Raw genomic sequence first — 25,390 nt, forward strand, 5'->3', positions numbered from 1 at the left:
GTGCTGATCCTGCCAGTTAGCAGCCAGTGGTGTCTGACTGACGTGTTCTGTCTTAACCTCATCAGAAAGAGGTTAAATCCTTGCCAACACAGACAAACTAATACACTCCTCCTCTGCTGAAATCATTTGAGTCATTACTTTAGCACAAGTGTCAACAAATCCCTTCTGTCATTCTGGCAGTTGTGAGGATTTGCTGCTTTTCTTTGGTTGAAGAGACAATAAACTGAATAGCTTTGGGTTTTTGAGCATTGTTCATACAAAACAATGTTTTTATTCACATTCATTTGAGCTCTTGGGGGCATTTAACACTTAAATAACACAAAAAGAATAACAGAATAACGGATACATTTTTATCAGTGCATCTGGGCAGCATACAAATAAAAACAGTCATGCAAAACTGTTATATATTAGTAGTGTTTAATTTGTGAAACTTTTAAATTTTGTTGTGGTCTCACTATGCTCTCAGTTTTTATAAAAATAACTCTTCTATTTTAAGACATATTCCTCTTATAACTCTGAGGTATTTGGTGGATTTAAAATGTGCTCGCAAAGAATATTCTTCATCATATTGTTGTTTTACTGTTAGATTAAATTTTTATCTCTATAATCTGTTGGGCTCTAAACTGTCATTCTTTGCTGGAGGGATATTTCTGGTTACCACTGTGAGTTGTGTTACAGTAAATACTTTGAGGAGGGCTCAGGTTGTCTTGAGGAGAGTTAAAAGCTGAAATTGAATCCAGGTCAGAGGATGAGGCCCCTTAGATGTGTTTCTTCTGTTACATACAGAGCTAGGTCAACATTCTCCAGGAGTTTAGTGTAAAACTTTTAAATTTAAATTCAGTGAGTCATTATGCATAAATGCAACACAACATTGTGTGTGTGTGTGTGTGTGTGTGTGTGTGTGTGTGTGTGTGTGTGTGTGTGTGTGTGTGTGTGTGTGTGTGTGTGTGTGTGTGTGTGTGTGTGTGTGTGTGTGTGTGTGTGTGTGTGTGTGTGTGTGTGTGTGTGTGTGTGTGTGTGCGTGTGTGTGTCTGTCTGTGTTGTAGCTGCCTGTGCAGCCTTGGTGCCTGGTGGTTAAATTTAGAAAAGTCTGCTCACACAAATTATTGATACAAGAAGTTCTGACTTCTGTATTTTAGCCACAACATGCTACTTCATCCATGTCTCTAAAGAAACTTAAATTATTTGATATTCATAAATAGAACAATGGCAAACTTAATGGGGAAAATAGCACTTTAAAATAATGAAATGGCAAAAGCTCTATTGCGCGCTATTAAACAAAAGTGAGATAGTTTGTTTGTATGTGCATGGGTAAAAGATAAGCATAATCCTTTTTGTGTAATGAATAACGTATGACCTAAATGCCAGTATGTTCTGAATTAATCCACAGCATTTTCTTTGTACATGTTATCTGCCAAACTTAATGAAACTAAAACCTAATTGAAAACGAAATTTTTGGGCCCATTTCTGCCTTTATTTGACAGAAGAAAACAAATGTGAATGGGCCACAAGCCAGAGTTGAACCCACGGCTGCTACAGAGGACTGTAGTATCAATACATGGGGTACTAGTGTCTATCTGGCCCCCCCCCCCCCCGAATCTGGGGTCTTTCTGTGTGGAGTTTGGCTGTTCTCCCTGTTTCTGCATGATTTTTCTCCAGGTACTCCGGCTTCCTCCCACAGTCCAAATTCATGCGGATTGGGGTTAGATTCACTTGAGACTCTAATTGTCCATAGGTGCGAATCTGAGTGTGACAAGTTGTTCTTCTCGCACAATGTCAGCTGGGATTAGCTCCAGATCCCCTGCAATACTTACAGGATAATCGATACAAAAATAATATATATACTTCTTCTCTAATATTAGTCTTCATTCTGTCTCATCCCTCTAGTCCGACAGTAACACCAGTTTCCTTCGAGCTGCCCGGGCGGGAAACATCGACAAAGTCCTTGAATTCCTGAAAAATGGAGTAGATATCAGCACTTGTAACCAGGTAAGAAAACCTCCTCCCACCAGAACCTGTGCCAAAGAATGTACATTATTCTTTTAGAAAATGTACGGTAAGCCATTTAACATTATTTGCCTTCATGTAGCAAACCTGTGCTGCTCATACCTTCCAGATGTTGCAGAGCATTTGTCTGTAAACTGCATCCATTACTTAAATGCTGGGAACAGTCACTGTTGAGTTATTCATACACCGCGACTGTGTCAAAGTTGTGTCTTGGAATGGGTGGAGCGGCATTTTTTCACATGTCGACATGAAATTGTGTTACAGCTCCGGTCATGTAGCTTTGTGTCTGAGCCGAATCTCCACACACACAATAAAGTTTGTAAAGTGACACATTATGTACTGTTTGTGGCAGAAGAACATGTGTTAACACAACATCACAGCCCCTCCCCTCCCTCCACCGCACCCATTCTTGCCTCCAATCTCGGCTGCACTTGAAGGTCCCCCCCTGACAGCTGCTCTCACCCCCCCCACACACACACACCCACCCTCACATTCCACTGTGGAGGAGGGATTTGGGAGTGTGCAGAAGACATGTCCCCCTACAGCTCTGTGCCTGCCCCCCCCCCCCCCCCCCCCCCCCCCCCCCCCCCCCCCCCCCACCCGGCCCATCTATGTCATCCACAGGTGATTTACAGCAGTCACAAGGTAGGAAGGTGCAGAACTTCTCTACGTGACTCTGTGCTCAACGTAGCCAGCTCCTCGTTGTTTCTAATGTGTCATTGCTCTTGGCCTCACCTAGTAACTGTTTATACGCCTGGTTGGCAGACAGGAATTGCCAACTGCTCACACATACCACTTATTTGTTTTCATGGACAGCATGACTTTTATTTTCTGCATCAAGAGGGACGCACACACACACACATGCCACCCCCCCCTCCCCACTGCAACAGGAGATCCCTGCCCTTCATAGTATCTGTCAGGGGTCAGATGATCACATTTGAGCCCTTGTCAGATGACTGAACATGCAAGTGACATTTTCACATTTAAATCCCAGCGATGTGATCACTTAGTGTGTGTGTTTGTGTGTGTGACTGTGTGTGTGTGTGTGACTGTGTGATTGTGTCTGAGAGAGAGATGATAATACCTTAATAGAGTAAATGTCATTTTGTAAGGAGTCAGGGGAGATGAACACCAGCTGTGTGTGTATATGCCCTTTTCCTAAGTGCATGCACAAGCTTGCCCTCATACATGTATACATGTATAGAAGTCTTGTACTTTTACACGCATGTAGTTTGACCAGTAGTTTGCATGACTCTGACATCTGATAGACTGATGTGACACTGTGTGTGATCACTATCATCATCAGCTGTTCAGAATTCCTGTAGTCATGGTCACAGGTTTGTGACTCCATTGTCATGAGCAGTTTAAAGCTGACAGTGGTCTAAAGGAAGCTTTTCCAGTATAACTCTAGGGTGAATTTGCAGGGTCGCATTCACTGACATGGGATCAATGTATAATTATTGGATGTTTACATACAGATGATGCTGCCAGTTACAAACACACTGCAGAATAGTAAAAAGCATTCTAACAGCGGTAATTGAAATTTCCCCAGATATGGTGCCATTTAAACCTTAATGGTAATTCAAGGAGATACTGGTTTCCACAAACAGCTCAATGATAGGAAGCTTAGATCATTCAAAGGGTTATGTTACCTGTTATTTGCAGGGAAATTGCTCTCAAGCTAATGAGCCAGTCAGTGGCCAAGCACTCCACAGAGCCATTATCTACTGTATAGCACTGCTGACAGCAGTCAGCAGAGTCAGTGCTCTGATGATAAGAGCATCAACAAACATGACTTGATAATAATCTGAAATCTGTGCTCTGGTTAATTGGAAGTATAACTCACTTATCTGCATGGACTTTAAAAATAAGGAACCTTGGTTTGTATCCAAGCACATATTGAATTTGTGGGGTTAGTAAAGTGTGTCAGTGCATTGTCATCACTTGGCTAAAATGAAAACTGTAGGTATAAACAAGTTGGGTGGCGATTACATCATATTTTCACAGTTATAACACTGGTTTAAAGTATGATATTAATATGTATGACTTACATATATATGTTTTTTATATATTTCTATGTCACCAGATATCATGCGCAAACTTTATCCTAATATGAAATCATTCTGTAAATCTGCAAGTCCTTTGGAGACACTGGTGCGTCACTCCGAGTGTGGGCCTCGGCAGCGTGTTCATTTATAACAGAGGAGTCTGATCCTAGAAAGCAGCAACAGGGTGGTCAGGGCCAGAGTCTGATGCCAACGACAGTCAGCTGTCCAACGTAGTTACAGGGAAAGATGAAGAGACAACCTCACAGATCAACAGTCAAATGATCCTTCTCTGACTCACAGATTTGTGTCTTCATCTCACAGATTTAAGGCTGTGTAACATGCATCTTTTTGTCTTTTTATAGTATAAGACCTTTTTCTTTTAGAATTACAAATTGTAGAAAATACACCTCTGTGTGTGTGAGAAAGAATTAGTTCTAAACCAGTGCTTGTATTTTAGTTTCATGTCCTCACGGTTAGAGGACTTCCCCTCTAATCTACCCAAATGTTAATCCCTGGTGAGTGATATTACTTTTTAATCTGCACTCATTTACATTATTTCCCCCGTTTTCCTCTTGACATTCATCCCCTCTGACACCTGGACCTATAAACCAGCTCCCTTTATTACCACGTGTGATTACAACAAAGTTCAGTGGTCACGGGCGCAGGGATATTAATCTGCGTTGGGACGGAGCCGTTTCAGGCCGAGCTGCACGCTGCCATGCAGGGATCACTGCGTCGGGCTGTACGTCCATTAGCTAAATGAAGCTTTCCCTTGCAGCTCAGAGGAAATGGAGATTTAGATCAGTTCAGTTTGTGTGACAGAGTGTGTATATGTGTGTTTCTCTGCTTGTTTCTTTTGGAACACACAACAGGAGAAATGTGATTGAAACACTCTTTAATAAGATTGTGTAATTTTTTTGCTGAGTCAGTGAGTTCAGAGCTGACATGTAAAGCTGAAACTCAACTTCCTGCATGTTCTCTGACTGCGGCGAAGAGGATTTAGTCTCACGTTTGAAAGTTGTTTCATTTCATCTGCTGCAGTAGAGATGTCACTGACTGACGGGTAATTATTATTAGACATGAGAAGCACTGGGTTTCCAACTCAGTGTTGCCTCACACAACCTGAGTGATGGGGATTATGAAAATAATGATGATGTTCATGAAAGTGCTTAAACAACTGTAATAACCAGTTAGTTGATCATCAACAAAAAGTATGAAAAACTATTTTTTTGTTATTGATTCATTGTTTAAGTCAATAATCAAGTAAAACTGTTACTGAAGATTTTGGAATCTGGAAGATTTGTTTTTTCTCTTCCTTTTTTGTCACCTTTTGTTCTGGTAATGGATTGTAATTCACATATCTTAAATATATTTGTTATTAGTGCTTCCAGCTTCCATGTTTTATTTCATTGTAAATTACTGTCACTCAATATCTTAGGCTTTTGTTTTAGACCAAACAAGCAATCTGAAGACTTTGGGTTCGGGAAAGTGATCAATTCTCTGACAAATTACAGACTAAATAATAAATGAACGAGTTAAATATAGTCATGGTTCATGAGCTGCCTAATGGTTGTTAATTGCAGCTCTAGTGTATCTATATATATATATATAATGTCTTTATATCTATATCTATATCTATATCTATGTATGTATATATATACACACACACACACACACACTGCTGACTCACAAACTTTGGCCTCTTAGGAATCACCTCTTTTTTTCTTTTTTTTTGAAAGGCTGACATTTACAGTAGCTTCTCAATGTGTGTGTGTGTGTGTGTGTGTGTGTGTGTGTGTGTGTGTGTGTGTGTGTGTGTGTGTGTGTGTGTGTGTGTGTGTGCGTGTGCGTGTGCGTGTCCTACATACCCTCTATGACTGTGCAGAAACATGATACCCCTTTGGCTGTTTGGCATTTGGCAACTCGGAGACAGAGAGTGAGAGTGAGAATGTGTGTTTGTGTGTGTGTGTGTGTGTGTGTGTGTGTGTGTGTGTGTGTGTGTGTTGTTGTTCGCAACATAGCAGTTCCTCCATCTAGAGGATCAACAGTTCCTCTCTTTAAGCCAACCCAGAGGGAACTTGCAAAGGGGGCGAGAGAGACCCAGAAGCTTGAGCTGCAGAGGAAGGAGGCAGAGGACCTGTGGTGATCTTTTCCGCTCCATCACTTCTAAGTCCAACTCGGACTCTTATTTAGAAATCGTTTTTGCTTCAGAAAAGCAAACGTTAGAGAATAGCAAAGATTTAAATAGGAAGAGAAGGCACAAAAAGGAAAGAAGAAAACGGAGAGAGAGAGAGAGAGATGTTTGGTTTGAGAAAAGGAGCAGAAAGGATAAAGACGAGGTTGCGGTGAAGTACTCCCCCTAGTTGGCTGTTTCAGAGAGACACAGCCCAGAATGGAAGAAGAGGAGGATGAGGTGATTTCTTCTTCGTGTTTGTCCAGTAGTTGTAATATCATTTTCACATGTGTGTTGTATAGATTGTGTTGTGATGACCTGTCGCTGTGGTTGATGGATCCGAGGCCTCAGGTGTTCTGATCACACCTTCCTGACTGAAACAGCACTTTCTGTATTTGAGATTGACGTTGATGTCCGAAGACATTTCTGATAATAATAATTTATTATTATTATTATGGTTTCTAATTACCTTTTTTCTTTACCTTTTCTAAATAATAGTGTCTTCTCTAAATATTGGTGTCATAATATGTCATTTTAGGCTATTATTCAAAATCAATGATCATATTTAAAATTTGAAACTATAAATCACCCTGCACAGGATTTATCTTGTGAACGTGTTACATTAAATTTAAGTTCAAGTTGTTCCTCAGTGCATCAATTCCACATTCACTGCCTTTTTAAATATACAAATTTCCTGGTTTTAATATTGGTATATATTGGTATACTACCACATATAACAGTGCTTTTAATGTTGAAATATTTATAATACATGTATAATACATTGAAATGTTGCCTCATAACTCACAATTAATTTTGTATTCATAAGCATTTATTGCAGGAATATTCTATTTTGATTTACTGGTTTGTTGTTATTATGTCCACACCCTGTATGTTCTGCTTCCTGTAATGTATAATGCAGGTATATGCATTGACCCAAGCTCAGTGGCCTGGGCATTAATGTTTGTTATGTAACTCCACGTGCACCGCTGCAATAATCTGTGAGCCACATATGTTTTATTGAACTCTTCTGATTGATGCTGCTGATGTTTTCTCTTCAGAATGGTCTGAATGCTTTGCACCTGGCAGCGAAGGAGGGACACACCGATTTAGTGGAGGAGCTGCTGGAGAGAGGAGCACCTGTTGACTCCTCCACCAAGGTACACACACACACACACACACACACACACACACACACACACACACACACACACACACACACACACACACACACACACACACAGATTAGTATTTTGATCAGCCTTTACCAAGCAACTCAGCACAGTTTGATCCTTAGCCCAAAGGGGGAGGATATGTGAGGAGAAAAAAAGAAGGGAGGGCGGAAGGAAGAGTGAGAGCTCCAGCTTGATGACTGAAAGACAAAAAAAGAGAAAGAAGCAACGTAATACGTGGCATCAGTTGTGAAATACTGTAATTCAATGCTTCTCACTTGAACTGAGAAACTTGATTCGTGAGGCTGGTGGTGTTCGGTATGAGGGTCCAACAAAAATGTCTTATGTCTGTTTTTAGAATTCGTACTTTTAGATACTTTCCTTTTTAAAACTAACTCGAGGTTCTTATAACAAGACATAAAATGTGTTCCTTCAACTAAGAAACAGGTCACAGTGGCTTCACATTACATCTTAATAGATATTTTACCCTCAGTGGAGAGAGGGTTGTTTGTTTTTTGACTGGATGTCTGATGTGTCAGGTTTATCAGCGAGAGACAGTTAACAGCTATCAAGGAATCTGTCACTCTCCTGTCCAAGTCCTTGGTTTGACATCAGTATGATCTTTGGTATTAATAGTCAGTAACTTACACATCCTGAAAATAAAAAACAATCACATGGTCGAAACAAGGAAGACGACGTTCACATCAGATGATTTAACCAAACACGTATATACTTGGCTGGAGGCCTTAATCCTAGTTCTCTCTGCAGAAAGGAAACACCGCCCTCCATATTGCCTCCTTGGCAGGACAGAAAGAAGTAGCACGTATACTGGTGAAGAGAGGAGGGGATGTCAACGCTCAGTCACAGGTGAGAAGTGAAAATAAGCTACATCTATCTATACAAAACACCAAGACTATGATCTCCATCAAATTTGTTTGTGTGTAAATCAAAGACTGTATATGGACAACATGACAGCTTTCCAAAAGTGAAGCCCAAATCAACTTGATCGCCTCGTGGTGGCCCCCTGGTGGCAGGCTTATGCACCAAATCTTTCCGAATTAGAACCAGTTTTTTCCCCACATGGCAGCAACCGTATCCAAGATCATTTAGCTTCATTTTTGTTCAGTGGGAGGAAGTGGAGGCACGTCGTCCATCTTTATTCACAGTTATTACAATATATTTATTGTTTCTACAGAATGGCTTCACTCCACTTTATATGGCAGCCCAGGAGAATCACTTGGAGGTGGTGAGGTACCTGTTGGAAAGTGAAGGGAACCAAAGCATTGCAACAGAGGTTGGTTAATGAATACACTTACTACAATATGCACATTTTCCTTTCATTTCATTCAAATTAACTGGAGTCTTTTTCCTCTTCCTTTTTCTCTTCTCTTGCTCATCCAGGATGGCTTCACTCCACTGGCCATCGCTCTCCAGCAGGGCCACAACTCCGTGGTCTCCCTGCTGCTGGAGCACGACACCAAGGGTAAGGTTCGCCTGCCGGCCCTGCACATCGCAGCCCGCAAAGACGACACGAAGTCGGCCGCGCTGCTGCTGCAGAACGACCACAATGCCGACGTCCAGTCGAAGGTGAGGGAGAGCGGGCAGGGAGAGACTGATATGGGGGTGGGGGGGAGGGAGAAGATGGTGGAAGAACAGGAAAAAAGAGTGTATTTAAAAAATAAGAGAGGGAATGAACTGAGTTTTATTCATTTCTTCAATTAGGTTTGTTTCCGATTTAGGAATAAGATAATATTAATGGGCAGTGCCTCTCGTTGTTTCCTCCTTTGTCTTAGCCTTTCGTTTTTTCTATTTGTGTGACCATGGAGACTTTCCCTGTCTTTAATCTGTGAATGTTGTGAGAAGCCCTTTCCCTAACAACCCGACTCCCTATTTCCCCTTTCTCTATATACGCATCCTAACCAGATGATGGTCAATAGAACCACTGAGGTATACAGACTCGTCACCTTTTATCACTTCTGACCATCTCTTTCAGCTCTTTGGTTCTTATCTGTCCCTTTTTTAACAGGAGTTGTACAATCCTGCACGTCAGAATAATGTGTCTTTAAAAATGAATGCATGCAACTGACTAGGCTGTAATACACTCTCCTGCATGGCTGACAGTAAAAACAGTGTGTTCTAATAAAAGATATCAGAGAATGTTAGTTTATTGCATTTTATAGTCATTTATAATATTTGTTTTTGTTTACTTTATTCCTCTTTTTATTCATTAAAATTGAAATAATATGTATCTAGAATTTATTAGCATGACATGTTTATATACTTAGACAGTTCCTTTCTTTCATTTATTTATTTTTTTCTCTGCATAACCTGCTTCATGTATCTTTCTGTGCACATTGATATCATTGTTTTTCCTCTGTAACAACAAATCAATATTTAAGTTAACTCTTTTTCTTAATTAAATTGCACCACGTCCATCAGAATGGGAAGGTAAGGATTGAGACCACCTACAATTGTGTACCGTAAATATCTATATATGCAGCTTATATATACATTTCCATTTGTACGTCCAAGCAAATACACAGTGCGTAGTTGCTTTCTGTATTTCATGTTGAGTCTTTAATGTCTTTTACTTTGACCTTTTTCGTGGTTTCTTTTTCTCAGTTTCTTTGTTGTATTTTTTTTTACCATGCATGGCAGAATTACAAAGTCTTTGCATTCATTATTTATTGCATGTGCTATTTTTGGGTCATGCAAAAATTTTTTATGCTTCTTCTTTCACCACATCTGGTTTAATTTTTCAGCATGATGCCTCATCATTATACGGCTTCAGCAGATTCAGGTTTCTTCCTTCATCTGCTCCAGAAAGATCTCATCTTCCTATCTTTCTTGCTTCCTCCCTTCCTTCCTTCCTTCCTTCCTTCCTTCCTTCCTTCCTTCCTCCCTGCCTTCCTTCCTCTGTCTCTCCTTGTCTGTCTCATACAGAGTGGGTTCACCCCTCTGCACATCGCGGCTCACTATGGTAACGTGAACGTCTCCACGCTACTGCTGAACAGAGGAGCTGCTGTGGACTTCCCTGCCAGGGTAGCGCCTCAATTTCCACTTTTTCAGCACAGCTTTCTGCTCTGCTGTGTCATTTCACTGAGATGCTTCCAGACCTGTGTATTTGCTATGTTCAATCATCACTTTTCTTTTTAATATAAGCTTTTATTAACGGTTTTTCCCTGATAGTTTCTAATGTAAAACGTTTGCAGATAAATAGCCATGCTGACACTGGTTCACAATTTAGTTTCTTGGATAGATAGTGATGTGACTTTCAATAACTGCGTCCAACTCAACAGAAACAAAAATTTTAATCATATATTAATAAAACTGAAACTATCACTTTTAGAGTAAGAATGGAATAATGTGAGCTCCCACTGACGATCATGAAATATACTGGTGTAAATGGGAATTGAGGTAAACCTTCCTTTGTTTCCCTCATTGTTTTCCAGAATGGGATAACTCCGCTCCATGTGGCCTCCAAGAGAGGTAACATCAACATGGTGGCCCTGCTGTTGGACAGAGGGGGTCAAATAGACGCTAAAACCAGGGTGAGACTTTTTTTTCAATCTGGACATTGGTTTTCATTAAATTGTGATAATTGTGTAATTATCCTCTGGTATACTTACTTCATATCAATTATATATTTTGTCAAAAAGCCCAAACTGGATTAACTACGATATTTCGTGTATATTCATGTGTTTGTGTCTACTTGTCGTCCAGGACGGACTGACCCCCCTGCACTGTGCAGCCAGGAGTGGACATGACCCTGCAGTGGAGCTGTTGCTGGAGAAAGGAGCACCGATGTTAGCTAGAACCAAGGTATTGAACGGCTGTGACAGCACTGACCTACTCTACCCCAGAATCATTCCTGCAATTAACTAAATGTGTCTTCAATTTGGCTCCAGGATAAAGTTTACTTAAAAACACAGGCTTTCAGTATTTCACGTGAAAACCACTAAATACACTTTACTTGTGTTTCACATATTTTCCACCTCCTACTCCTTTGTGTTTTTTACTAACCACCTATGGCCTCTATCCATGTATCTGACACACAGAACGGACTGTCCCCGCTGCACATGTCGGCCCAGGGAGACCACGTCGAGTGTGTTAAACTCCTGCTGCAGGATAAGGCACCTGTTGATGATGTCACCCTGGACTACCTCACAGCACTGCATGTCTCAGCTCACTGTGGCCACTACAGAGTCACCAAGCTGCTGCTGGACAAGAAGGCCAATCCCAATGCTAGAGCGCTGGTAGGTATACACATAAAATAACAGCTGCACAAGCACAAAAATAGACATACACACACTCATCAATATACTCACATGCAGACAAGAGTGACAAACTTACAGTGGCTTAACATGGACACAGGTTAATATATAATATAGTACTATTAGCCACATATTAAAGAATGAGAGATGAGCTGCTTGACGACATACAGTAGGATTTCGTCACCAGAAGAAAAAAGTAATGGTCACATAATATGAATACCAATATGAAAATAGTGCACAAGAGTGCTCCTGAAACTAGAATGGCACTCAGTTGCGTGCACACCTCTACCAAGGCCCCACAGTCCCTTTAAACCCAGTCTAATCAAGCATCATAGCAAAACCAAGAAAACAATGCAGATCATGAAATCATAATCTCCATCGAGGAAGAATGATCTGCTGATGATAAGACAAACACAATTACTCTAAGAACAACATTCATTCACAACAATAAAAACAAACTAATGAGAAAACAAGATCCAGATTTTTATTTGGATCCACTCCAAATTGCACAAACTCATAGAAATCACTCTCCTAAATATGTCATGGATCATTCCCATGAAAATTAGTGAAAATGTCCACATCTATCCCAAAATGTCCTTTCTTTTTTCCATGGCCCATCCTTCCACCAAGTTTTGTGGAAATACATTCAGTTGTTTTGTTGTTATCCGACTGAAAAACAAATACACAAATGGACAGGGGGGAAAACGCATCTTCTTTGCCAGAAATAAAAAACAAACATAACAATAATGACATTATTGAAATAAAATGAAATTAACACTCTCTCTTAGCTGTAGATCATCTAGAAAATTAATCTTTCTCTCACTTGCTCTGACAGAATGGATTCACCCCGCTCCACATTGCCTGTAAGAAGAACAGGGTGAAGGTGATGGAACTGTTGGTCAAATATGGCGCCTCCATCCAGGCCATTACTGAGGTTTGTGGGAATGTCTCAGGACAGCATCTGTCCGTATGTTACACTCCTACATTCCCCTTCGCTCTAAATGCTCATCTTCTCTGTTTTCTGTATCTTTGTGTCTCTTTTTCATTCCAGTCTGGTCTGACTCCAATCCATGTCTCCGCCTTCATGGGTCACCTCAACATTGTTCTGCTTCTGCTGCAGAACGGCGCCTCCCCTGATGTCCGTAACATTGTGAGTAGGAATTTGAGAATTTTAATATAGGTTGTCAGTGCGCCCGCTTGGCAGCCACACTACCGGATCGCAAGTGTTTCATTCAGCACTGTGTCTCATAAATGCTCATTAATGTTCTGTGTGTGCTCATCAGCGTGGGGAGACAGCTCTCCACATGGCAGCACGAGCAGGTCAAATGGAAGTGGTTCGCTGTTTGCTGAGAAATGGAGCGCTGGTGGATGCCATGGCCAGGGTGAGTCAGCGCCGCGTCGTCAGAGTCTCCTGTTGATAGCGAATGAGCATATTTTAATACACACAGGTCACGTCGCCTGCCTCTGACTAACACGTCTATGTTTTTCTAATCCCTGAACCTCTGGGTGATTATTTCGTCGTTCAACCACAGGAGGAGCAGACTCCGCTCCACATCGCATCACGTTTGGGGAAAACAGACATAGTCCAGTTGCTGCTTCAGCACATGGCCCACCCTGATGCTGCCACCACCAACGGGTACACTCCCCTCCACATCTCAGCCAGGGAGGGGCAGGTGGAGACTGCTGCCGTGCTGCTGGAGGCCGGGGCCTCACACTCAATGGCCACCAAGGTGAGCAGAGGACACTGTCGGCTGTGATTCACACAGATAGAGAAACATTGATAGATCAGGCAAATGGATGCATGTTCTTTTTCATTATCCAGCTGAGCGTGAACACTCTCCTTTTTCCCTCTGCAGAAAGGATTTACTCCATTACATGTAGCAGCTAAATATGGAAGCCTCGACGTAGCAAAGCTTCTACTTCAGCGCAAAGCTCTTCTCGACGATGCTGGCAAGGTGGTGATGCTTTTAATTTCACTGAGATACACGGAGCACTTAATCTTTCAGTCTTTCAGTCTCCGACTAGAATTCATTTGTTTGTTCCTTCTCAAATTGACTAATTACAGAGAAGAAGAGAACTGTTTTCAAATCATAAAAAAGCACTTTGTTCTGTCACAGAAATCTCAGTTTTGTAATCACACGCTTCCTCTTACAGAGTGGCCTGACTCCGCTACATGTGGCAGCTCATTATGACAACCAGGAAGTAGCTCTGCTGCTGCTGGATAAAGGGGCTTCGCCTCATGTTACCGCAAAGGTCAGACTGAACACATCAAAGAAGTCATACAGACACAGTTTACTAATTGATGAACTGTTTCCTTCGACATCCCTAAACATATTGGCATGATAAGGGAGTGATGCTAACAGGCCTTTGTTATGCCTCCCTGCTGTTGGTGTTGTTTTCAGGTTGTCCATCCGTCCGTCCCATTCTTGTGAACACGATATATCAAGAATTCCTTGTCTTGCAAACGCAGCATCTTTGGAACATGTTTCTTCTTATTTAGTACAAATTTACTTGAGTGTGAAAGAGACTGAAACTGCGGTGGTCGGCGGAGGCATTCTGTTTGTTTTAGCTCTGTTGTATCACAGTATTTAACTCTTAACCATCCTCCCTGTTCAGAATGGCTACACTCCTCTTCACATCGCAGCCAAAAAGAACCAGAAGAATATCGCATTAGCTCTGCTGCAGTATGGAGCAGAGACCAACGTTCTGACCAAGCAGGGAGTCAGCCCTCTACACCTGGCAGCCCAGGAAGGACATGCTGAGATGGCCAGTCTGCTGCTGGGGAAAGGAGCCCACGTCAACACAGGCACCAAGGTCACACAGGAACACACACACACAATTTAATATTGTCAGACACTTATTTTGAGAAGATCCTCTGTGGGTGCAAGGAGCATCATTAGTTCTCACATTCAGAATACGCAGCAAAGATTTAGTTAGTTGTGTTGCTTTAGATATAATACAAATAACAATGGTGGACAACTTTGTGCATCATGTGTTACAGAGCGGACTGACTCCTCTGCATCTATCAGCCCAGGAGGACAGAGTCAGTGCTGCAGAAGTTCTGGCCAAACATGATGCAAACCTGGATCAACAAACTAAGGTTCAAACAGACACACACATGCAAGTGCACACTCACACAATCAGTCAAAACCTAGATCTGAGGAGACTGAATTGAAGTTACGGGATTTATTTAATTCTAAGGTGATATATTAGAGAATCATGGCAGGACATGGGTCTGTCTATGTGTGTATTAACTGCCATTGTCTGTGTTTATAAGCTGCTTTTTAAATATGCCACTCATAGAAATTAAGCATATCTGCCACCTACTGGCCTTTGGAAGCATCTCACGTCCACAGCACTTAGGTGGTTTGGTATCTACGCCAGTTTGTCGTTTATTTGTTGGATCATAACAATTCAAGCAGATGTGGACATAACATTTTCTTTCTCTGCATCATCCTCCACACTTCAGCTCGGATATACTCCTCTGATCGTGGCTTGTCACTATGGAAATGGCAAGATGGTAAACTTCCTATTACAGCAAGGAGCCGGCGTCAATACCAAAACCAAGGTAGACTTCAAATGTTGAATCTGAAGCATCTAAACTCTGCTCAGTTAAAGAGACAAAATACAATCAGAATCATATTGAACCTACAAAACCTCATTCATTTGCTCTACAGAACGGTTACACACCGCTTCACCAGGCTGCACAACAAGGAAACACACACATAATCAACGTGTTGCTGCAACATGGGGCCAAACCCAATGCTACTACAGTGGTAAGAAAAAAAAAATCCACTTCACTCTCCTAAACTGTTCACTGTTTTCACTGTTGTGATTATGGAATCTAATTCTTCTGCCCAAACTCTGTGCCCTGCTTTCCTTCAGAATGGAAACACTGCTCTGTCGATTGCTCGACGTCTGGGTTACATCTCTGTGGTGGACACACTGAAAGTTGTCTCTGAGGAGGTCATCACCACCACAACGGTAAACTACCTGTGTGATACCTTTAGGCTGCAGACATTGGATCACTTACGTTACATTTCCCACAAAGCTGAGTTAAAATGTGTCTTTTCTCTTCATATTTGTTCCATGACTTTGAAAATGGGTGTCACATCAGACGGTCACTGAGAAACACAAGCTCAACGTCCCTGAGACCATGACGGAGATCCTTGATGTTTCTGATGAAGAGGGTGAGTTACTCTGAACATAAAAAGCAAGAAGGAGATGATATCAAACTCGTTCTTTTCCTATCCAAGAAATGTACAAAGATTTTAAGGATACACACAATCCCCCTTTCTGCGGTAGTCATAAAGAGATGTATGTTGTGGGTGATGTCGATTTGAAGCTCTGGTTCTGAAAGTTGTGTGTTTCATAGCCCTGAGGCTGGAGGACGAGCCCTTATTTGAGATGTCTGTGGAGCTGGAAGGTACCGCACAATGCCCTGCTCTGCTATGGCTGCTTGGTGTGGGCTCTCTGTGTGTACTAGTAGCTAATCTGTATGATCATTTTGATAGTGTGCAGTAATAACAACGATACAAACAATTATAATATTAATCAACTTCATTGTTATTGCACTTGTCTTATCAAAGTTACAAAGTTCTTTCCAAATTAAATAAAACCATCGATTTTTGTCCTCGGCCTTTTACTCTTAACTTTGTAAACCCCCGGGTCTTCTGCTCCCAGAGAATCGATAAGTTTTGTTATTGTGCGTTTATAAACCTGATTTTACATGAGCAGACCTTAATCCAACACCTTTATGTTTATAGGTGTATAATTAGAGTGTTGTTGATTGTGTTTTAATGCTTTGGTTGAAACTAACGGCACAAAGTGTGTGAGGATGTGGAAATAATCATGACGGTTATGTGGAATGGGAAATGCTCTGAAGTAACAGTATGCTTATAGCACCTGTTCCTGCTTGCAAGTTGTATTTGTTCTGATGTGTGAAACACCTCAAAATGAGCAAAGAGAAAAGTATCTCATCTATCTACTAATTCCAGAAATCTCTGTATGTGGCTCTCATATCTCGAGGACTGTTCATTTTATCGGCTTCATACTTGAAGTTCTTTGTTAAGGGCCCAAGGAAGTGCAGCGTTCAATTTGGTGCAATTTGGACATGTGATAAGTTCAACATGAATAAATAGGCGACTAGCGCTCTGTAGCAGCGGCGGCTGGGACTCATCAACGTGACATTGTCAATCACGACAGCCGGTACGTTCTTTCCCAACTCACGACTCACAGTTCTCAGGTGCTTCTGAACACAGATAAAAAGGAAGAGCAGCAGCACTGTGGACACATTTAGGACTAAAATCCTCCAGAACTACTTCCATGTTTTTTTTTTCATAAAATATCTCAAATGTCACACGTTTGTCTCCCAGGTGAGGACACCATGACAGGGGATGGTGGGGAGTACCTGAGAGCAGAGGATCTCAGGGAGCTGGGAGATGACTCTCTTCCGGGACATTACCTGGACGGCTTCAGCTACATGAGCCACAACCTGGACAGGTCACGATCATCACTCTCAAACGGAGTCTAATCGTACATCTAAGATACGTTCACGGGCATTAAACGTTTGGCTTTTCCAACAGGCAGCAGCACACTCCCATTCACCAAAGCTTCCATCAGAGAGAAGGCGTTCTCATCGAAGACATGCTTACCAGCCACCAGGTGAGGATAAAACATACATCCTGAGTTTAGAATAGGTAGATCTTTATTTTTTGAGGGTCTTAAGTGACTCAATGAATGATTTTATTGGTCTGTAGGTGTCAACGTTATCGAGAGAAGACAAGGAATCGTTCCGTCTAAGCTGGGGAGCTGAGCACCTTGATAATGTGGTGCTGTCCTCCAGTCTCTTACACTCAGGGTATATGACTCTCTCTCTCTCTCTCTCTCTCTCTCTCTCTCTCTCTCTCTCTCTCTCTCTCTCTCTCTCTCTCTCTCTCTCTCTCTCTCTCTCTCTCTCGCGCACACACACACACTTGTTCTTGAAATGGAGACTCCATCTTCCGCAGTCACTGTTCATATCAGCAGTGTATGAGTCACCTGTGAATCAATTTTAATTTCTCCTCACATTATCTTTCACTCCTTCACATCTGGGTTTTCTATCTCTCTTCCTTCTCTGATCTTTGCTTCTGTGTCTTTTTATGTCACTTTTGTCATTCTCATTCTTCCTTATTCACTTTTTGGTTACAAATTATTTTTTGCCTCCTCTCGTCTTGGCTGTTTTTTGTGATTGTGTGTGTGTTTGTGTGTGTTTTGTATCTGCTTCTAGCCGTTCCTCTCCGTGCCTAGACCATGACAACAGCAGGTGATACTCTTTTGATTTTGGCTACTCTCTCAGTCTTCTCTCCTCTGTACCTTTACTTTTTCCTCATCCACTACTCGACCCCCACCTCATTCTCATCATGTCTGCCTGCATGATTTCATTATGCACGACTTGTCATTTTGGGAACACAAGTTTTGTAAACTAGAGATGTTCCAACCAAATTGTCTTTGTCTTTGATGCAGATCTAACTTTGATTGAGGATCTGCTGATACATAGAACCCAGACACCATTTACCTTGTTATATCTTAAACATGAATCAGCACTGTATGTTCGGAATTGAGTACTAACTTCTCACAGTTTTTAAGAGCTAGATCTGAATTCGATAGTCCTTTAAGAATAAGGCTAGTATTATTCTTTATTTACCCATGAGAAGTTCTTTATCAATAATCTGGTAATGTCTCTCAGTACATTCCGAACCCTTCCAAACTACAAGCCCATGACAATAATATTTTGGTTAAGTATTCGAAAGTAAATAAAACAGACTCAGGTGGACACTGTTGTTTTAACAATGTTACTGAAAACAGTGCATTTGTTGGGGACTATTTTCAGCAGCGGATTAAAACTATGTCACTAGCGAGTATTAAAAGTGCCAGAATGTTGTAGGACTGACTTATAATAAACTGCAGTGTTCTTGTTTAGCACAACAAAGTCAAATATCAGCTAGTGTAACAGTGTGTTGGACAATAATGGAAGTGTGTTGTTTTTTTTAAACCAATGAAATGACACATTTACTAGTACGCTTCCTGCCATTGGTTCGAATCCGATGTTCACACCATACAAATGAACCGCACCAAAGGCATAAATACTCCAGGGTTCGATTTAACCGGACTCAACTAGGCTGGTGTGAACCCAACTGAATCAAACTTACCCTTTCATAGATCTTATACCACTTGTCTCCATTTCCTGATCAGCTCATACTGGTCTTGCTGTGGTTTGACTGTGGTCCTCCTCCTGTGTTAACATTTCATATACAGAACCTATGTGATCGTTTGCCTGAAGACCTCTAATCTTTGAATGTATTTGCTCCTTGACACATAAGAGAAAGAGTTGTGTTCAGTGTTCTCCCCTCTTTGCTTGCCTGTCTTGCAAGTTGAATTGCAAGTGGAATGTAACTGAAATATTATTATAACAATGAACTACAAGAAGCTCGAATGAAATATGATCTACTGAAACCTGCTTGTTGTTGTGTTACTACTGACTTATAATCATGAATGTCCCCCATTTTTGTTTTGGTTGCCTTCTCTGCATTGAAGTTTAGAGATTTGAGTCTTTAACCTTTTTTCGTAGCTTCCTTGTCAGCTTCATGGTTGACGCCAGGGGCGGGGCCATGCGTGGTTGCCGTCACAATGGCCTGCGAATCATCGTACCACCGAGGAAGTGTTCTGCACCTACACGGGTGACATGCAGGCTGGTGAAGAGACACCGCCTGGCGTCTATGCCCCCTATGGTGGAGGGTGAGGGGCTGGCTGGGCGCATCATAGAAGTAGGGCCCACTGGAGCTCAGTTCTTGGGGTAAGTGTGTGTTTGACTATGTTTGTGTGTACCTTGTGTACTGTATGTGCATTTGCCGGAGTTTGTGTGTTTCCACACTCAATGTGGTGTGTTCATAATTTCTTCTCGACTCCCTCTCTGTGCTGCGTACGGATCAGTAAGCTCCACCTGCCCACAGCTCCGCCCCCTTTGAATGAGGGCGAGAGCCTGGTCAGTCGCATTCTGCAGCTGGGTCCTCCAGGAACCAAGTTCCTCGGGTAGGACCATGGGTGGGGAAGACCCTGCTAGTCTGGAATCCTGCTCACCTCCTCTCCCACATATTTTCCTCTGTGTCCACCTTAGACTATATCATTTTATTCTTATTTTATTAAGACATTTTTTTGTTTTGATTTTCGTTACTTCACTTCTTTCTTTCTTGCAAGCTTTATTCTCAAATCACTTGACCTTTTGCCTCTTATGTTTTTGAATAATCTCCATAGTGTCCTTAGTGTCCAGGCTTGTTTCTAGTTGGATTATGTTGCTGATGTGTCGTGGATATTTTCTTTCTGTTTGAACATTTCTCAGTTTACTTTTCAATGAATATTGTTTGTTTTACTCCGCATGAAGTGCACCTGATGTTTTTTAACTTCAAATTTGAATTGTTGTTTTGTTTCCTTTCTTTGTTTTTTAATGAGGTCATGCATAAATCAACCCAAACATCATATTATTTCCTAAAAATGTCCAAACTTACCACGTTCTTGTGGTTGGCGTTTGTGTTTGATTGTACTTTGTCGCCCCCTTTAGGCCTGTGATTGTGGAGATTCCCCATTTTGCGGCTCTGCGGGGCACAGAGAGAGAGTTGGTGATCTTGCGGAGTGAGACCGGGGAGAGCTGGAGGGAACACCACTGTGACTTCACCGAAGAAGAACTGAACCAGATACTTAACGGCATGGATGAAAGTAAGGGATCTTAACTGGATTGTGGTGTAGTTGTTGATAGGAGTTGAAATCTCCCATCATAACATTTCTGATTCAAAAGCAATACATCAAAACACCACAGCACAGAAACGTCACTCAGGGTATTTATACTTACTATTTCTGATTGTCTCAGAACTTGATTCTCCTGAGGAGCTTGAGAAGAAAAGAATATGCCGCATCATGACCCGAGATTTCCCGCAGTACTTTGCGGTGGTCTCACGGATAAAGCAAGACAGTCATTTTATTGGACCAGAGGGCGGGGTCCTTAGCAGCACTCTTGTGCCTCAGGTCCAAGCCGTCTTCCCTGAAGGAGCCCTCACCAAGAAGATCAGAGTTGGGCTACAGGTACATACAGTGCATTCATTGGCCAGACACGTACTCGTGGAACGTTTAATCCTAAAGGAATCAACAAAACTGGTGAATTCATATGGCTTGTGTACCTTGTTTTAGGCTCAGCCCATTGATGTGGATGTGGTGAGAAAGATTCTTGGTAACAAAGCCACGTTTAGCCCAATTGTGACACTGGAGCCAAGAAGGAGGAAGTTCCACAAACCAATCACCATGACGATCCCGATTCCCAAGAGCTCCAACCCTGAAGAGCCGAGCTCGGTGTTCAGCGGGGAGACCCCCACTTTACGTTTGCTTTGCAGTATTACTGGTAAGTATGGGAAATAATAAATCATCAAATGAGCAACTAATGTAAAAATATATGTAATGTAAAGTCATCTAATGTTTTTTTATTCCTGTTTTGGTTTGGTTGTGTTTTGGGGCTTTTTCATCATTATGCTTGAAAGGCAAAGAGAAATTCTGTCATAAATAATCCTTTCTATAAATACAACCTTATTAATGAACGAGTAAGACATGTTGGGTAAAACTCATGTTTTACCCATGTTTCTGTGTTTCAGGTGGAACCACTCCTGCCCAATGGGAGGACATCACCGGCTCCACACCGCTCACCTTTGTCAACCAATGTGTTTCCTTTACCACAAATGTGTCAGCAAGGTAAATACTTTCCTGTCTTTCACTTTGAAGTTGAACACTTTGTGACATCCTACTTTTCTTTCATTTAGGTGGTTTAAAATCATACCACGGGTACCTAGCATACTGTGAAACTATATGGTAACATCGCTCAATATTCATATTCCTTCAGGTTCTGGCTGATAGACTGCAGACAGATCCAGGAGTCCGTTAGTTTTTCTTCTCAGCTGTACAGAGAGATCATCTGTGTTCCCTACATGGCCAAGTTTGTCATTTTCGCCAAAACACTGGACCCCATCGAGGCCCGGCTGCGGTGCTTCTGCATGACGGACGACAAGATGGACAAAACCCTGGAGCAGCAGGAGAACTTCACTGAAGTGGCCCGCAGCAGAGATGTTGAGGTGCAGTGTGATGATGGGGACAGATGAGTGAGAAAGGGATCATCGAAAAGGGGCTAGAGGAGAAGTGAGAGGAGTGATGCTGAATAAGCCTGTAGCCATAGTGCAGAGGTATAAATAAGAAGAGTCGGGAGAAAGTGTGATAGAAATAACTTTTAGTGACTGGGGTTACACTGAGGTTAAGTTTAACATGGCCACAGTTCATGTCCTTAAAAATCAAACATTGCTGTTTGGACAAAGACCTTAATGATTTGTTTGAATCGTGAAAACAACTGTCAATCCACATACAGGTGCTGGAGGGAAAACCCATATTTGCCGACTGCTTTGGAAATCTGGTGCCTCTTACCAAGAGTGGACAGCACCACGTGTTCAGCTTTTTTGCCTTCAAGGAGAACAGACTGGCTCTCTTCATCAAAGTACGACTATACGTCTGACAATACTCAGAGGTTCAGAAGTCAAATATCTGTAACTAAGTGAATTGTTGTTTCCTTAATGTCCAGATTAGAGACACAGCTCAGGAGCCGTGTGGTCGCCTGTCCTTCACAAAGGACCCAAGGACGTACCGTAGTCTAAACCACAACGCTATCTGCAACCTGAACATCACCCTCCCAACATACTCAAAGGTTCCTATTCACAGAATTCACTTTGTGTACCTATTATAACTGTGATTTATTATGCAGTAACTCCATTGTTTGCTTTCCCTCTGTTGCATTCTTCTCTTTAGGAGTCGGACTCAGACCAAGATGCGGATGATGAGGTAACTAATGTTTACTTCATATAGTAGCACAACAAAGAAACAATTACCACTTCTATTAGGTTGCAGCTAACTTTACTCCTTTTTATCTTTTTTCTGCAGAGTGAAAAGAGCGACAAGAAATGTAAGCTGAACTTAAAATATTTGAATAGAACAAAAACATTTTTTAAATGATTGATATAATGATCGTGTAATATAGTTTAATGCATTTGAGACATTTTATATTAGTGATGGTCAATCTTGGTCCTGAGTGTATTAGTGCAATCTGCAATTATATAATGTGCAGTTCACATAAAAAAGAACTGAATATAAAGGTTATAAAGTGAAGAAATATGGAAATCGCTATGTGTCAAGAGATGCACCGATTGGTGTGTTTTACTTCCTCTTTGGAATAACCCTGCCTTTTTATTTTGCTCTAGTAACGCTGTGTTTGGTTACGTGTTCGTTACTGGCAGCTATGCTATGGCTGATGTACTCCTCATTCCCTTACTCCAAACCCCACTGACTTTCTCTCACCCATTTTCATTTTCTGTATTTGCCATGACCTTTTTCATTCTTTTATAAATCATAAACGGAGGTCAAAGTAATAGTTTTTATTCAAATCCATGCTGATCTTATCTTGAGAGTTTTTATTTGTGCTGTAATAATATATAAGAAAGTTTCATTTTGGCAATTATCATTCTCTCAGATTGCATTTCCTAACAGGTTTGCAGTGGCATGTTTATACTGAAATACTTGACGAAGAACATTATGTTATTTGTTCTTTTGCTTAAATGTGTACATCACGTAAACATTTCTTCTTCATTTACCAACTTTCATTAGTTGCTTTCATTCATTCACTCACGGAGTTGACAGTTTTAAACAATTTTACAACACTTTGTCTTTTCTCTAATTAATCGGGAACTTACTTCTTATTATAAGATATGATTTAATTTTTAGTTAAAGTTAAAAAAAATGGAGTAACTCATTTACAAAACTTAAATAAAATAGAATTCATTAAAAATTACCTTAAACCTCTTCTTCCTAACAAACCATGTTAATTTTGTATTAAAAAAGTATAATTTTTATATATATTTTTCTTTGTTTGAACATTTTTAATTTGTGGGCAGACATGACTCTTCATGTCAGCAACAATCTTGAGAGTTTTTGTTTGTCTGTTATGTTTTCTTCCTGTTCCATAAGTCTCTGTGTAGCCTTCTTGTTCTTTGTGTTGCCTGTGTTAAAGGTTATATATACGAGGTTTTAAACATTGATGTTATCGCCATCAGCAATCTTCTTGTGGAGTAGGCCTAATGGCAGCGTGAGCAGAGAATGAAGTCACACTCCCTCTGTTTGTGTTGGGATTCAAGTTTTTCGGTTCTTTGTGTTGGTTGCCAGTTCAGGCGTGTGTTCAGCTATAGACTGTGAGGGCAACACTTTGAAGAGAACACAAAGGGAGGGGAGAGTTTTGGCAGTGGCATGGCCAACAAAGCATTTGTTGTGGTGTGAGATGCTGATTATTACGACATATAGTGGCGGTGAATATCGTATATATAACCTTTACATTCCTGAATATGTAGTCAAACAAATTAGAAAATCATTATTCTTTCCAACATTCTACCTCTTTTGTTACTCCGCCTGGCTTTGCTTGTGCTGCTGCTGGTCTTCTTCCCTTTTAAACTCTTCTGGATCCCTTGGTCATCTCCTTTTTGGGTCTTCCTTTCAAGACTCCTTTATCCTCTGCCCTGTCGCTCTTCTACTTGCTCTGTGAACTGAAGATGGATTTTTGATGGCATTGTCTTGATCACAGTTTTCTGATGTCTCTCTTCCCCACTTCATTTGTCCCTTATGTTCTTTACCCTTTTTGATTATGATTTTTTCTAAATGAAGATGATGAATCAGAATCAACTGACACAATCTCCCTGAGAACTAACCAACCCCTTGACCCCGCAACCCTTGCAAGCCCAGACCTTCTCTCAGACATGTCGGACATCAAATTGTGTGCCATTCTGACTGCAGGGCAAATGAATGAAGAGGGAACTGAAGCTGGAGCCTTTGAGCATTTTGCCGTAGTGGAACATTTCAAAGTCAGACTGGAAAATGTTGCAGAGACTCAAAGAGATGGACTTCATAATACTCGAAAGGAAGTAAAAGGTGGTGATGGTAAAAATTATCAATGGGGTTCACTCTGTGAGACTAAGGCTGACACGAGTATTTCACTTGTCAAAGAACAAGTCGTACAAGAGATTTGCATTGACAGGAAGACTTTAAGTGGATCTACCACGGAGGCGAGAGACATGTCAGGCATGGTTTCACACCTTAACACAGACATGGAAGAATACTTTGAACAGAGACCTGTAGTGATGAAAAGTTCTGAAGAAGAACATGCCCAAGATGGATTTGAACAGGTTGTTGTCAAGCGTGATGGCAAACGGCGTCCTCCAGATATCAAGAAACCTATTCGGAAGAAACTCAGAGACAGGGAGCGTTCTGGATGTAGCAGCTCTGAGGGTGAGATGGAAAGGATGAGCTCAGAGGAGTCTTTGGATGGTGATGTTCTTCTTAATGAGAGTGGCCTTGTACCAACCCCAGTTATGGATCCTCCAGCTTCTCCTTTAGTGGTTGAAACATCTATAGGATCTATAAAAGAGAGAGTGAAAGCTTTACAGAACAAAGTAGAAGATGATGAGGTGCAAAAAAGTACTCAAGATCCAACACATGGAGAAAAATCGTCTATCACCACAAGGAAGATGGAGGCAGACTTTCCAGAGCTTCCAAGAGTTCCCAAATCCCCTAAATCTCCCCGATCTCAAACAGAAAGATTAGAGGAGACTATGTCTG

At 41.3% G+C, this 25,390-nt stretch overlaps 1 protein-coding gene across 1 annotated transcript in view; it reads left to right on the top strand.

Annotated features, from left to right (window-relative positions):
* ank2a (ankyrin 2a, neuronal) overlaps positions 1-25,390 on the top strand; it is a 77,152-nt gene that overhangs the window by 17,222 nt on the left and 34,540 nt on the right. Inside the window, exons 2-40 of the mRNA XM_034607201.1 lie at positions 1,888-1,989; positions 7,287-7,385; positions 8,166-8,264; positions 8,593-8,691; positions 8,799-8,984; positions 9,321-9,344; positions 9,837-9,845; positions 10,341-10,439; positions 10,850-10,948; positions 11,121-11,219; positions 11,456-11,653; positions 12,507-12,605; positions 12,723-12,821; positions 12,955-13,053; positions 13,204-13,401; positions 13,528-13,626; positions 13,826-13,924; positions 14,288-14,485; positions 14,673-14,771; positions 15,141-15,239; positions 15,349-15,447; positions 15,557-15,655; positions 15,789-15,861; positions 16,047-16,097; positions 17,047-17,173; positions 17,257-17,335; positions 17,431-17,531; positions 17,940-17,975; positions 19,281-19,505; positions 19,643-19,741; positions 20,268-20,422; positions 20,574-20,785; positions 20,891-21,098; positions 21,346-21,442; positions 21,591-21,819; positions 22,107-22,232; positions 22,317-22,439; positions 22,541-22,573; positions 22,673-22,694. Coding sequence (XP_034463092.1) covers positions 1,888-1,989; positions 7,287-7,385; positions 8,166-8,264; positions 8,593-8,691; positions 8,799-8,984; positions 9,321-9,344; positions 9,837-9,845; positions 10,341-10,439; positions 10,850-10,948; positions 11,121-11,219; positions 11,456-11,653; positions 12,507-12,605; positions 12,723-12,821; positions 12,955-13,053; positions 13,204-13,401; positions 13,528-13,626; positions 13,826-13,924; positions 14,288-14,485; positions 14,673-14,771; positions 15,141-15,239; positions 15,349-15,447; positions 15,557-15,655; positions 15,789-15,861; positions 16,047-16,097; positions 17,047-17,173; positions 17,257-17,335; positions 17,431-17,531; positions 17,940-17,975; positions 19,281-19,505; positions 19,643-19,741; positions 20,268-20,422; positions 20,574-20,785; positions 20,891-21,098; positions 21,346-21,442; positions 21,591-21,819; positions 22,107-22,232; positions 22,317-22,439; positions 22,541-22,573; positions 22,673-22,694 — 4,396 coding nt within the window. The remainder of the gene's footprint in view (positions 1-1,887; positions 1,990-7,286; positions 7,386-8,165; positions 8,265-8,592; positions 8,692-8,798; positions 8,985-9,320; positions 9,345-9,836; positions 9,846-10,340; positions 10,440-10,849; positions 10,949-11,120; positions 11,220-11,455; positions 11,654-12,506; positions 12,606-12,722; positions 12,822-12,954; positions 13,054-13,203; positions 13,402-13,527; positions 13,627-13,825; positions 13,925-14,287; positions 14,486-14,672; positions 14,772-15,140; positions 15,240-15,348; positions 15,448-15,556; positions 15,656-15,788; positions 15,862-16,046; positions 16,098-17,046; positions 17,174-17,256; positions 17,336-17,430; positions 17,532-17,939; positions 17,976-19,280; positions 19,506-19,642; positions 19,742-20,267; positions 20,423-20,573; positions 20,786-20,890; positions 21,099-21,345; positions 21,443-21,590; positions 21,820-22,106; positions 22,233-22,316; positions 22,440-22,540; positions 22,574-22,672; positions 22,695-25,390) is intronic.

Source organism: Hippoglossus hippoglossus, chromosome 1 (genome assembly GCF_009819705.1).
Source record: "Hippoglossus hippoglossus isolate fHipHip1 chromosome 1, fHipHip1.pri, whole genome shotgun sequence".
In the NCBI taxonomy this organism is placed as follows: Eukaryota; Metazoa; Chordata; class Actinopteri; order Pleuronectiformes; family Pleuronectidae; genus Hippoglossus; species Hippoglossus hippoglossus.